At 38.3% G+C, this 14,972-nt stretch overlaps 1 protein-coding gene across 2 annotated transcripts in view; it reads right to left on the bottom strand.

Moving 5' to 3' along the window:
• The window catches only part of LOC307007758 (A disintegrin and metalloproteinase with thrombospondin motifs 2), a 149,099-nt gene extending 134,681 nt beyond the window's left edge, over window positions 1-14,418 (bottom strand). The window contains exons 1-2 of one of the 2 annotated variants that reach the window (XM_079630072.1): window positions 14,165-14,418; window positions 11,906-12,297 (exon numbers count right to left, since the gene is read on the bottom strand). In XM_079630072.1, coding sequence (XP_079486198.1) covers window positions 11,906-12,297; window positions 14,165-14,249 — 477 coding nt within the window. In that variant the 5' untranslated portion in view covers window positions 14,250-14,418. The remainder of the gene's footprint in view (window positions 1-11,905; window positions 12,298-14,164) is intronic. The other variant, XM_079630073.1, reaches the window with a different exon arrangement.
• Window positions 14,419-14,972: the final 554 nt, after the last annotated feature.

A 14,972-nucleotide genomic window follows, 5' to 3' on the forward strand; every position in this document is an offset into this window, starting at 1 on the left:
ATTTTAATAATATTATTTTCTATAAGAAGGTTACATTAAAACTCCATTGGACACTTTTTTACCATGCTTTCATCATTTACTCTTGCTCCTTTTCAAATTACTTTTGTGTCAATTTTATTGTTTTATGCTTGTCGCAGACTTTCAATTTTAAACTATGAAAATCCATTACAATAATCCTAATTATTATATACATAAAACGTTGATAATCTAAACAAAGAGTTAAACAAAACAACAGTAGACAACAGTGTGTTATGTCAACCAACAAATTATACTTTATATGAATATGAGTGTATATAAGTGTACTTAAAATACATTTAATATTCAGTAATATTATATATTTAACCGAAATGACACTATCATATGAGGGGGAAAAATTAACTGACTTGAGCTGAATGATGACACTATTGTACTGCAGAACATCTATATTGCTTATAGCTGAATTGAATTTGTTTCATAATTGATGGATTTTACAACATGAAAAAGAGATATGTCAACAAGGTCAAAAGTGCCCATATTGAAGAAACACCCATAAAAATGGTCTCCTGTAATCTCCCACACAGGAAGGTAGCATTCCAGCAGCAACAGCTTGTGACTCAGCTGGATTTTTGACCTCTTTGCTGATGCACTGCGTTCCAAGTTTCTCAGATCATCCCCATTCCAGCATGGCGAGTTCCAAATACAGCCTGAAATCCACAAAAAATTCACAGTCTAAACGGCATTCCCATGACAAGACATCTGAGCATGTTTTAAAACAGCTCAAATGAATTCCGGCCAAGCAAAACAGATGACCCACAACTCACAGGTGCTCTGGCTCAAAGGTTAAGTGCTTTATTTGGACGATAAGGGCTAATTCTTGCAATCCTCCTTATAGAATTCAGCTTTATGTGGAGGAGCTTTGATCTTATTACGCTTATTAGGACAGTAGTGCTGTAAATCTATCTGTTAAATGCCGCTTACAAGCTGTGCATATGCCATCCGCCTCACCCCAGGCACAAATTACACAGCGTCTGTATGAATCCAACACCTCCTCACCCTATCAAATTCATTTAAAACAGACTGTGCTGTAAACAATTTACTAAACTTATTTCTTGCAAATATGCAGATCTTCCCATTGGCGGCAAATTAGAGCCTCAGATGGCCAGGATAGACGTGATCACAGAATGACTTGAGACGGCATCAGTCATCTGATGTTACAGCCCCCGAGCGGGGAGGAGGTGGGGTTACCAGAGGGGAGAGTGAACAAGAAACGGGCTGAAAATATAATACTGAGGAAAGAAAGAGCTTTTCTTTGGGAATCGAGGTGAATGCAGGCAACGTGCTGTCACACATGAGGAAATAGACAATCAGAAAGGCCATGTCACATCTCATTTCTATCAAAGACTCAAACCTAGGTCTCCAAGACACATCAAATCCAGCCAGACCACACGTGGATAACAAAGTCCTACACCTGTAGGATATTAGCTTACATAAAACGGGTCAAAATCATGCTTTGAGTCCTTAAAGAGACAATACTAATCCCCATCTCACATGCAAATATACATGTATTTACATTTACATGTCATTTTTATTGTTAATTAACACACCTGACCAAAATGGCACACTTATGTGTACTAGCAGTGTTGCGATTCCTATCTTTTTTTTAGCCTTCGGCTTGCTTTCTTGGGGTTTAAAACACACTTCAATAATATTATCAATTTGACTGCACTGACACTATCGGATGAAAACAAAACTTGAATTGACTTGAACTGAACTGAAATAATAACTATTGTTTTTTTAGAGCTGTTTATTACTTGAAGCTGCTTTAAAACAATCTGTATTGTATAAAGTGACATGTAAATAAAGGCGTCTTGACTTGAAAGGTGATTTTGCATGTATCTGTGAAGATTTTAAGATTGAGAAGGGTGCTCATTGTGCTCATGTCACTACAGCTGACTACTACCCAACAACCTATGTGGCATTTCTTCAAAGTGTGAGTCGGAGAGGGAGGTATGAACTGGAAAGATATTTGGGGAGCCGTATCATCACTGTGCCCTTGAACAAGGCACTTAACCTCAAATTGCTCTTGGGTGGCTGGGCTTGTGTTGTATCGTCTAGCTTTTTATTCTGTAACCTGCTTCTATCTTAAGAAGCAAATAAAATAGTGGTGAAGTAGAATGCATGAGAGAGTGACATTCAGAGAAGGAATAACTGGATTACAGACAAGTGAAGCCATCTTTTTAGCAGAGAGATTGTGAAAAAATAGCAAAGGAACATGAGAGGCAACAGATCTCACCACAGCAGGATCCCATGGAGTGAGATTCTTCTCTCACAGTGGAAGAGGAACATAAAGCATCAAGCATGATGATTAGCACTTAACCAAAGCAAAAGAGCATGGAAGATACACACATTCTTAAATAGTCATGTTTTAATGTGGAGAAGCTTTGTTTTTATTGAAGAAAATCCAATAACCCTCTGAACAACCAGCATATGTTGTGTTTTGCATGCTGGTCCCTAGCAGACTTTTAACTAGCTTATTCAACAATACTTCCTTAGGCAATTAGCTTCTCTATAAAAATAAGCTAGCTTGGACAACTATGAAAATTCAAGTTAGTCTAATGTCGTTTTTGCAGCAAGAAAGTGCTTTCGTTACACTAGAATTCAATTCATTGCTTTGAAAAACTCTGTTTGGAGACTCATGGGAGAATCTGAACTGGAAATGAACTAAGGCATGAGAAATTGCTTGAGTAAGATTAAACCAATCTCTAATGCTTCTGTAAACAATTGTTTGATGCACAGCATGTTACAGGAATTATTAAATATTTTAGTGAGGTGCCTTTGGCAGATTGGAAATATTTGTTTTGCATCATAGGCATGTTTTTGGGACAATGATCTGCAGCTCAACTTTTGGGCAAATTAATTTCATTACAGAAAATGAGCATGCATTCAACTTCTACATATTTGTGATATAAAATATGCTTTGCAAGTTTCTGTACTTCTGTATTCAACACTGTTTGGCAGTTATAATTTAACATTTATTGTATGGTGTCAAAATGAAAATGTAATGATTACACATTTTAATCAATTATCATTACTATAATATTGAGTAAACAGACAGACAGACAGACAGACAGACAGACAGATAGACAGACAGATAGATAGATAGATAGATAGATAGATAGATAGATAGATAGATAGATAGATAGATAGATAGATAGATAGATAGATAGATAGATAGATAGATAGATAGATAGATAGATAGATAGATAGATAGATAGATAGATAGATAGATAGATAGATAGATGGATCACTTTTAAACAGACTGATTTTACTGTGTATTATTAAGAGTCAAGTGTAAATCTAAAGCGCTTCAATCATTATCTACACCAAAACAACACTATTTTGTGCTGCATCAATAACAAAAACAAATGAAACACATCAGCATCTGGAAGCCTGAAGGTGTGAATACGTACAAAACAGTGTGATAACGTCCTGTTTTGCTGCTTATGGAACTGCACCAACCCCACCTCCCCACAGATAAATGAAGGGAGGGAGATGGAGAGAGACCGAGTGGGAGACTCTCAGGGAGGCTCCTGGTAAACAGGCTGCTAAATGTTCTGTGCTGAGCATCAAGGCCCATGGATATTGGGTGAGACACAATGGTCGACCATTCTGAACCAGAAAGGCTAAATCAGGTCAAACGCCTCAAAACGTGGGTTTTGATACCTTTGTTTTTTTTAGTTTTGTCAGTTACATTTAGTTTCTGACACCCTTATGACACAATTTTTGTGACTATCTAGCTTGTTAAGAAAAAAGTTTGTGAGAAAAAAAGGAAGCTTTATATTTGTTAAACTAGCACACACTCATGAGTGCACAGTGCACTCATTTGCAACTTCTGTTGGAACAACAGCCTCCTTGCCTGTGTGATGTTGCTTTATCGTATAGTGAAAGAATAAAAACTATCAATATAGGCTCTAAAGCAGAAGCTGGAGAATTTGAGAACTCACAACTGGTATATCGGTATATATAAAATTCCTTTGTGTTTTTCTTAGAATGTTTTTATTGTCATTCTAACAATTTCGATTCTCTGTCTGTGCGCTTTAATAAAGATTTTATAGAAAATAAATGCTACATGGTACAATCTTAAAAATAAGGTTCTTTATTAGCATTGATGGGTTCACAAAGAACGTGAAATTTTCTTTACTCTCAGAAAAAAAGGTTCTTTTAAGTTTTTACTGAAAAAAATCTCTTTTGGAATCTTGATTTTTAAGAATGTACCACAAGTAATTGAATTCACTTACATCACAAAGTTACTAACATTTTTTAATCCGTTCATGTGTTCCAGAGGAATCGAACCCACAACATTGCTGTTGCTAGCGCCAATGTTACAGATGTTACTGAAATTAAAATTTCACCTACTGTACATAATGTCTTTGCTCATGTGGAATTTCCTCATGTACAATTTCCTCATTTGCTACCAAAGGGAAATCCCTCGTCTTTTTTTATGCGTTCAGTGCATAAACTGTGAAATGGCTGCTGAATTGCAGTCAGTAGGAATTGGTAATTATAGGTTATGAGAAACATTCCTGCCCTCGCGCTGAGCCACTGACTGGCTGATAAAAGCCTCTTGATTGAGTAATTGTGCGTTTGAGAGCCACATTGCAGGGCGGAGTCTGTAATCATAGTGTAATCTCTTGTTCTTTCAAGCCCAACACCAGCCAATTCACACAAATTCGAACAAAAGGGGTCAATAACAGCTGCTCAGCAGAAAATTGATATAATGATTATACTCAGAAATAAATGGCACTTGAACTCCGCTAGCTCAGCTCATATCACGATTATATCCACGGTGATGCTAGTGCTTTTTCCTCGAGAAATTAAGTCTCTCGGCGTGTTTTCACCTAAACCACCTGTCATTACCGGATCATCAACTCCTAAAATGACCAACTGTCTCTGCTGAGTTGTTAAAAGTGTTATTTGATGACTCATGGACACTAATGGGACTTGAAATGGTTTACGCCTGGAGCGTTCCCCCTTAAACTAGAGATTAGCTGGGTGAGATCAAGTAATGCTCAAGAACTTCAAGCAAACCACAAGCAAAATGGAGGCAAGGGAAACAGATGTTCCAAAACATGTAAGGCGAATAGAGTGCTAATGTTCCTCGTGGGACTCTACACACTATTCATCACCTCATCAAAATTAGACACGCTGCCGTACTTGTCTTTGGAAGTGTTAAGGAAAAAAATAGCTCTTCCAACAGGTACTAAGGTATCTAAGGGAGCTTCATGTGATAAATGCCAATAACCAAATCTAAAGGGGAGTTCACAAATTAACTGGAATATCTTTATATATAGAATAAAAAGGTGGGTATATATATAAGGAAGGAAGGAAGGAAGGAAGGAAGGAAGGAAGGAAGGAAGGAAGGAAGGAAGGAAGGAAGGAAGGAAGGAAGGAAGGAAGGAAGGAAGGAAGGAAGGAAGGAAGGAAGGAAGGAAGGAAGGAAGGAAGGAAGGAAGGAAGGATGGACGGAAGGAAGGACGGATGGACGGAAGGAAGGAAGGATGGACGGAAGGAAGGACGGATGGATGGATAAGCTAGCGAACAGCTTTGCCTTTTGGTGCTGATGCAATGCACATGGTATGATGATGGACAAAGTGTCTGATAGACGGTATGAGTGCATTGCTGGATGCAGATTCGCCCCAAGAGAAGAGAAGATGCAAGAGTATAATTGCGTCGGGCACTGAAGTGTGTGAAAGGATTAGGCTTTGGCCAGTCTTCAGCACACGCGTATAAAAGCCTGTCCCCCCAGGGAGGAGTGCGCTGGCCTGCTTGTGTACTGAAACCAATGTGCCGACAGCACAATTCGTCTTCAATACAGCTCTCCTCCCCTGCCTGTTTGCTATCTCAGCCTTGGCCTTGTCTTTCATCAACCATGGCGTGTCCTCTCCGATCCTGCTCAGCTGCTCAACACTGTCTCTGTCTTCATTAGTCTGGCAATATCACGAGCGCAAGCTTCCCTCAAGGTGTGTGCTGGTGCTGTTACTTTTCTATGTTTGGTTCTATGAACACTGTCCATGAAAGTTTAGCTGTGCGTTTAGTTGTGGTTAAAAGATGCCAACTGGCTCACCAGCAAGACTATGGACAAAAACAATTGAAAATCAAAGGAACAGTTCTGCCAGAAATGAAATTTCTGTCATTGTTTACTCGCCCTCATTTTGTTATAAACCTGTATGGCTTTATTTCTTCTGTAAAATAAACAATTAAATCTTCAAACAATTCATAGTGACCACAGCATTTAAGCTTCAAAAATGACCCTAAAAGCACCAAAAAGAGCCTTCATTAAAAAATGACAGACTCAAAAGAATGAGTCCTTCACTGATTGAGTTATTGAGCTCATCTTAGTTCAAGTTCACTATCAGTGAATGAAGCTGCAGTCACAATAGCGATATTTCAGCAAAATACACTCCTCATACAGAAGTCACTTACAAACCAAGCAGTTTTCTGTTGGTGGTTTAATTTTGAATTTAGTTTTATTAATATATGGATTTTGAATTAGTTTTATTTTTAGTTTCCGTGGTAATTTTGGTTAAATTTTAAGCAATTTCGTTATGTGCTTTTGTCATTTTATTTTAAAATGTTGCTATTTAGGTTTAATTTAGGCTAAGCCTATATTAAATCATTTATATATAATTTAGCTATATTTAAATTTAAGTTTATTTATTTCCAGGTAATAATTTTAGAGCTTCAACTTAAACTTATTTCAGTCTATTGCAAGGCAACATTTATAATTTGCGTACATTTTTTCAGCTAAAATTTTAGGCCCATTTAATTTAGCCTAATTTCAGCTTTTAAATGATTTAAATAGTTTTAGTTATAAATTATTTAGGCTAATGCCGGTCCGGAACACCATTAGGCCGGGAGTCGCACACTCAGACAGGCCACCTCATAAAAATAAAGTTTGATTTGCTACATATTCCCGCTTTTGGGTCTTCTTTTCCTGACTATAGCTATAGCCATGCCATCAAAATATAGTGATTGACATTTCAGCACTTTGTGAAGACAGCGACATTAATAGTTCTAAGCGCTTACTCGCAAGCGCTTAGAGCTCGTGTGAATTTCACGTAGAAAAGGAAGATCAGGAACAACCTCGATCCATCAGGAAACGCCACATAGGTCACTGCATTAGGTAGGCTAATAGATAGGGTTGCAGTCAGACTAAATTCAGTTATAGACTTTATTCACGAGTTCACACTTAGGCCAATAATCTGATAGAGTAGGCTAAAGGTTTGCGTATTTGGCGTGCTGTCCGAGGGAAGCGCTACGAGCTCGGAATCCTATATCGCACTCATTGAGTTAACTCCTCCCTTGCTAATTTGGTTGATTATCTGAACATGCTCCTCTGGAACTTTGTTAATAAAATATAATTTAATGAAACAGTTAAATCAATGTGTAAAACGGAATTTAGTTATCCAAGACTGGGGAGCCTGGCCGGGCCTGGATAAACCGTACAAATAATTCTCAGTTCTGCCTTACTAAACTTGACCCTACATCTTACCTCTAACACCTGTATACCACATACCTCTGATTTCCACCAAAAAAAAAGACTGTTTGGAGAAAACATAATGGCATTTAAGTGGATTACTCTTCAGCCTGCGTAACCTCTTGCTCGATGAGCAGATGTTTTGATTTTTCTGCAGTTCCAGTTATTTGGTGGAATGGAACAATGAGTTTCTATGAAATTCTTGAACAAGTGGTTACTGCTATGTCTACCCAATTCCATCTGGCTGTTTACCCTTTATGGTCTCCTTTAAAGCAGTGTAGGCGATTTGTTCCAGAAAAATATTTTGTTATGCTGGCTGAAAGTCTCCTCACATCCTGATAGCAATCCCTAAGTTAAGTGGTCTGAATGTATTTATATAACATCTGTGGAAGGCATAGGACCATAAAATGTTTATGTCCAATCATTGCATTCGGTCCGAATGTTAAATGTTAATTTTTATTGTAATGTTATGTGCTTTGAGACACAAGGTAGTTTAACGCCATCTCTCGTGACACTTTTGTTTGATCCCTGCTGCACGCGATCATGTGTTTTGAAGAAGCCGTGGCTTTCGAGAGCGCTATGAAAGGGAGGGTGGGATCTTATGCTTTAAAGCTAGCTCGCTATTGCTAGCCTCTCCACTATTTAGAAGTTATAACCAGAACTTTTTGAAGTGTAAGATTGAGCATTGTTAAAAATGTTCAAGGAAATATTTGTATAAAAGATCAATGAAATAAAATAAATAATTAATGGTTATAAATGGTTATTATATATATATATATATATATATTTTTTTTTTTTTTTTTTTTTTTTTTTTTTTCATCATTTCTTTAAATGACAGTTTGGCCAGAAATTATGTCCGTACAATTTGTCACGTTTCATAGTATTACCATAAATAAAAAAAATAAAAAAAATTGAGCACTTGCCACTACGAAAGCCTGTTTGATTGAAAAATGACTACAAGCATCCGGTATAAATCAGAGGAAGCTTCAGGAAAAGAAGAGGATAAAATCAAATGCTCTCCTGATCTGTCACTCTGAATGGCCTGACTCAGAGCTATTCAAAATACACTTAATACTGTTAGCATGGCCACTATTCATTCTGCAACATAATCACGTACAAACAAACCTGGGTCTGAAATACCAAGAGCTGTGAAGCTAAGGTTGTATTTATTCTCTCTGTTGAGGAGTATTGCCCTCTGAGGAAATGGAGTTACTGAGGCTGCTGTTCTATATGCAAGATGCCCACGGCTATTGCCCCTGATGACCCTGAGTGTTTGAAGCTGAAGGACAGCATGGAGACTGGGTTTAATCCTGTGGGCACCATGCCCACTGGAGCGTGCACTCACATACATGCACACACACACACACAGGTGTGGACATACCTGTGCACAAGCACACAAACTCATAGGGCCCTATTTTAACGATCTGAAAGGCAAGTGTCAAAGTGCAAAGCGCAAGTAACTTTGTGGGCGGATCCCGGCGCTGTTGCTATTTTCCTGGCGGGATATATGACTCTTGCGCCCGACGCAAATCTAAAAGGGGTTGGTCTGAAGTAGCTTCATTATTCATAGGTGTGGTTTGGGCGTAACGTGAAATAAACCAATCAGAGCGTCCTCTCACATTCCCTTTAAGAGCCGGCGCGCTTGTTACATGGCGGATTGCTATTATAACGGCGGGTTTGCCAGCGCACGCCAGGAGCGGTTCACAGCCGAGGAGGCCGATGTTCTCGTCAGGACTGTAAAACACAGAGAAGTGACATTGGGGATGATGGGAGAAACCCACCCAAATTAGCTTCGGTTAAACAGGCGTATAATTTGGGTAGTAAATGTGTAGCCTAATCTAGATTTTTTTTTTTTTTTTTTCTAGATATATTTTTTATCTTTTTCACATCTTCACGGACACAACAATGATTTCCCTCGTGTGTTAATATTTTTCCTTGTAATAATGTATGATTTGCAAAAATGAAAACTGCTGCATCTGTTTATATTAGAGAATCAAAGTGGATGCGCGTTAACATTATGGCCAAGCACGCGCCCTTAAAATACCATATGACTAACGCGCAACGCGCCACTGTCTTTAGACTGTTTTTTTCCTGGTCAATGGTGCAATTGCTTTCTAAAACTGGAAAATAGCACCATGGAAGTTTTGCGCCGGAACACGCCTCCTCTTTGCGCTGAACCGCCCCCGCGAGCGCAAGTTCATTCCCTAATTTACCGACGTGCGTCTGTGGAGGGAAAAGTCCGCTGTGCGCGGGTGCAAAATAGGAATGATACATGCGTCGGTGTTCAAAGTCAATTGCGCTGGGTGCAAGATAGGGCCCATAGAGTATTGCCCGTAAGCATGACTTCATATGGGGCATTCATACAGGTTATGATTTAACGGGCACATGGAGTGCTAAAAATAAGCTACTACTACACACACAATCATACAAATGAAGACATACTGTAAATAAAAAAAACACTGACTGGTACACTACATTCTTTAAAGTTTTTTTAAGCTATATATACATTTATATATTCTGATCCTCTATATTCTGAACTCAAACTACTTTGAAATCCTGTTGTTGTTTCATCAAAAGCATTTTTTTGTCCACCTCCCTTGTGAAACAAGTGCATTTCAGTGTACTTTTTAAGAAAAAGAGTTATGAATATAATACACTTTCAGAGTTCATATTTCAGTGTATAAAAAACTTATTTCACAACTTCATTGTATTTAAGTGCAATTCACATGGTCAAGAAGCAAGTTTTTTTTTTTTAAAGTACACACTAAAGTATGTTTAGCATTAAGTAATGCATTAGTAAGTAATTAATTGTTAACTGTAATTTAATTCATTCTTAAAGTAAGGGATTACTCTTAATTGTTCTGTAATGTAATTACATTTACTTCTGATGCATTTAATACTGTATGGACTACAGAACAATTCTATAAAAAAAACTATAGTCGATTTAACATCCAAATTCAATGTCTAATGTTAAAATTTATGTTTTTGATGTAACCTCCACCCTTTAAATACTTTGGTCAGTTAGACTAGGAATAATTTATGCTATTTTATATTATTTATTTGAAAGAATTAAAAGAGAAGTTTCATGTCTATATTGTTCAACTGGTCGAGGTTGATATGGGATTTAAAAATTAAATAGTAATAAGTAATTAAATACTTTTTAGATAGAGTAATTATCTAAAAATGATCTATCTTTAAATATAAAATTTAAAAATAACCACCGTAAAATTATTACAATTATTTTCATAATTTGTTATCACACCTTTTTATCTTTTGTCAAATCAACTTAGATAATTAATGTGGTTCAAATAACAGTATTTTGAGTTTCTTTCTACCTATTAAACCAATTGTAATAACTACATTTTTTATTTAATGAACAACAAGGTACCTTAAGTTAAAACAAACACAAAAATGTACGGTGCACTTTTAAAGTGTGTTTATGTAATGAAAGTATTATCTTACAGTATACAGTAAGTCACGTTTTAAGTACTTTTTATTTTGTGTCTATTACATTAACTGAAAAAATTTTGGGGGGGATTTTAAGTATACAATCAATCAATAAAATAAGTGCCTTTTTTCCACAAGAGCTATAATGCCTCTACGAGCACTGATCACACTGAGACCAACAGATCAGACAGCACAGCCCTGCACTGGAACGCTGTAGTTAATGTCTACATATTTTATTCAACCTCAGTTTCATCTGCATGTAAAGTTGATTCCCTCTGTTTATTTTGTGTCTCTCTTTCTCGCTGTTTAAAGATGTCAGCCACAGGGGGCGTATGGATCTCATGATCTCTGGCAGACTCTCTGAGCTAGCTTCTCATCTGGGCCCGTTTAGAATTATAGTTTCATTTGAGTAAAGAAAAACACCTCCAGTAATTAACAAGAGACCTCTGTTCCAATCCTCACATCTGTCACTGCCATAAACACAGATCTCAGTGCACACAACAAGTCACAAAGCACACTCTTCCACTTAACTATTTATTTGCCTTTCAGCTTGTATTAGAAATATCCCAGGATACTCACAAAATCTGTAAATACTGCATGCACGGATAGTTTTTGGTAGCAAAGTCACTTAAAAACACATGGCCCGGGACAAAGATTTAGGCTACACCATTAAGGACCTTAATGTGACCACCTCATTATGGGTTCACATCCAACATTCCTGGTTGTCTCCCCCTTAACGCATGTCCTTATTTTGCAAAGTTAAAACGCCTAATTTTTCACACTGATTGAATATAGGAAAGATAAAAACACATCTTTTTCATTAATGTTTCTTTTCAATGATTGCAATTTTTAATCGAACAGATTAGCTTCATGAAGGGATTGTGTAAATGAACTAGACATACTGGACATCACACACAAATGAAGGCCAATGTGGCCACTTACCAGGCCGTCGCAGTTACTAATGGCTACTGAGGCTCCCTGTATGTCCGTAATGTCACCCACATACATGCAGTCACTCTTCAAAGGCTCGGAGTGCATGCCGCCAGATTCCTGCCACTCCATCTTGGCTCCGGGAGCCACCAGGCGTGTGTTGCGGCGCAGACGCAGGTGAAACTCCCGGCCGAAGACGGTGACGTTGTAGTAGAGCTGCTCGAGCGCGTCTCCTCCGGACTCATGGTTGGCGTGGTCGGCCGATGCCGCCTCTCTTCTCCAGCGCCTACGGAACTGCCCATTTGCTGGACCAACCGATACCGCATGGGACAGGAAGCGGCCTTCTGCATCAGTAAGAACGGGCTTCACCAGTCCATAGTCCCCCAGAACATGCTGCAGGGAATCTGCATTACACATAAAGAAAGTCAGTCAGACAGCACACATTGGCTGTAGTGCATCTATAATGAATGTCACTATGCTGGCAACTTTCATGTGATGATGGTTTGCAGAAACAATGCTTCTTCTCACAAAGCAAATTAAATTTAGATGTGTTTATGCATGTTGACACTTTAAATGCACATTCTTTCCCATGAAGCGAGTTAATGCACATGAGAAGCAATGGGTCAGGCGGGTCCGGGTGAGGAAACACATTAACACTTGTTTGACACCATCATTTTCATATTTAACAACGTCTGTTTGTGCACAGACTGTATGAACAGTGTGTTTTGTTATTCTGGTTTTGTAATTGTATATCTGCCTCCCATCAAAAAATACCAAGATAAATAAAATGTAAAATTGTCAATATGCCATATTGCATCTTTATTGTTTTCAATGAAAGCCGGATGCTTGATAGACGTATTTACAATACAGAAATATATCAATAAAAAACACAACAGACTCACATAAGGGGAAAAAAGACCACTCATCCTAAATGAGTGTCACAAAACCTATTGAGCGCTCTACAAAGACAGCATTTTTTGGGCATCACATGTGCATTCCGTGTCAGCTCAATTCACATTCAGCTCAGCTGATTCCAAACAAGCCTATGATACCCAAAAAAGCTGCATGTGCCTATGATGCCAAAAAAAAATCCATGCACCTAACATGCCCATAAATGCGGCATGCACCTTTAATGCCCAAAAATGTTCCACTCAACTACAATTCTCAAAATAAAAGAAATAAAATAAAAATACTGAAAACAGTCAATAATATTTCATTCACCTGATACACAAAAATGCTGCACACAACTGTGCCACAAGCACCTATGATACACAATAAGACTTATGCACCTGATGCACATTAATGTTATACACACAAAATTATGCTCGAACCTATTATACCAAAAAATTATGCTAAAAAATGCTTCACTTACATATGATGTTCAAAATATGTCGCACACCTGAAACCCAATAATACTTTATGCAACTGATGCAACAACAAAAAAATGCAGCACACACCCAAAAGTATCATAGTAATGCACCTATAACACCAGAAATATTTTTTTCACCTTATGCTCAAAAATGCTCCACACATCTATGCCCAAAAATACTGTCTAGGTAGGCAACTCACTGGGTTTTGAGACATGTCAGTTCAAAATGATGCTGAGCTCATAATGTGCATCTCTATAGAGATCACTTCCTCTAGCTAGCACATTTATTACATTTTTTTATTTACTAATAACCATTTCAAGTTACCAACAAACCAAAAGTTGCAGCATGAAAACATTCTAGTCTTTCTCTTCCAAAACGAAAAGTTCCATTTTAAAGCTTTGGGTTTGTTTTTTTAAGTTTCTATATGCAAAACGCACGTTTTGTTTAAACAATCTCAAAGGAGGAGAACAAAACTGGGACATTTTTTTTGTATTATTATTTGAAATCAATATCCTGCAATACTTCCGCTCTTAGACATATCAATATCGCCAGAGCATCTGTCAAAAATCGCAAACGCGAGAAGAAGAAAAAAAAACACCCAAAACATTTCCACTACACCGCCAGAGCTGCGCTGAGAATTAATTTCACCAGCATGTGCAACAAACACACAACAAACAGTAATGATGCAGCACACGAGAATGCCGCGTCTGTTTATATTTCATAAAGCTCCAGAGAATAATTAACAAGATCAGAAATAGCCTATGCCACAAGTTTCTCACACACGGGGATGGAGACAGTGCGGAAACATCCAGGTCTGATGCGCACTGGGGTGGTACCGGGCAGGACATCTTGCGATGGGATGGAACTGTAAGTGTAAATAGGTAAAGGCAGCCGCACGTACCTATGCTACTGGAGATATAAAGGCCGTTCGTCTGCAGAAAGATCGGCAGTGTGATTAGGATAGTAAATCCGGCCGCGAAATCCATGGCAGCTCCGAACTGCGCAGGTGAGGGAGACGGACTTTGGGATCCAGCGTGTTAAAGTTCCCTGCGCGACCAGCAACCGCCACGCCAGCAACAGCCGCCCGCAACTTACTGCAAAGTGCACTAGGAGAGAGCGCGTGCCTCTCTCTCTCTCTCTCTCTCTCTCTCTCTCACACACACACACACACACACACACACACACCCTCTCCCTCCTCCTCGACTCTTACTAGGTTTCTCTGTTAACACCTGAATGCGCGCACGAGTGCGGAGCGACAGACGGATGCGGAATTATTTCTTTCAGACAGCACGGTAATATAAATATTGATATTTCGCATCCTTCCGCATGTAAATAAAATATTAAGGACTTCAAACCTAACGTGTGAGTCGCGGCTGATTTTTTTTTTTAATATTGCTGCTCAAGTCTGAAACTTTTACAAATGAAATGCTGCTTGTGTGAGGTTGTGTTCTTCATGACCTGCTGAAACTTTTCGCAGCGCCTCATCACATTCAAGCACAGCATCATCAGCTAGAGCAATAGCGCCCCCTTGAACACACACACAGACTGTCACTTCTTCAACAACAGTCACAGGTATAGGCTCAAGTCGGCTACCACTTAATAATCACCAAACCAGAAATATTAACAAAAATATGTGAGTGTCATTCACACAAATGTATGTTACACACAACACTGTAATTATTATAGTTGTTCGTGAGCCCAGAAATGGC

Source organism: Phoxinus phoxinus (genome assembly GCF_949152265.1).
Source record: "Phoxinus phoxinus genome assembly, chromosome: 12".
Taxonomy (NCBI): Eukaryota; Metazoa; Chordata; class Actinopteri; order Cypriniformes; family Leuciscidae; genus Phoxinus; species Phoxinus phoxinus.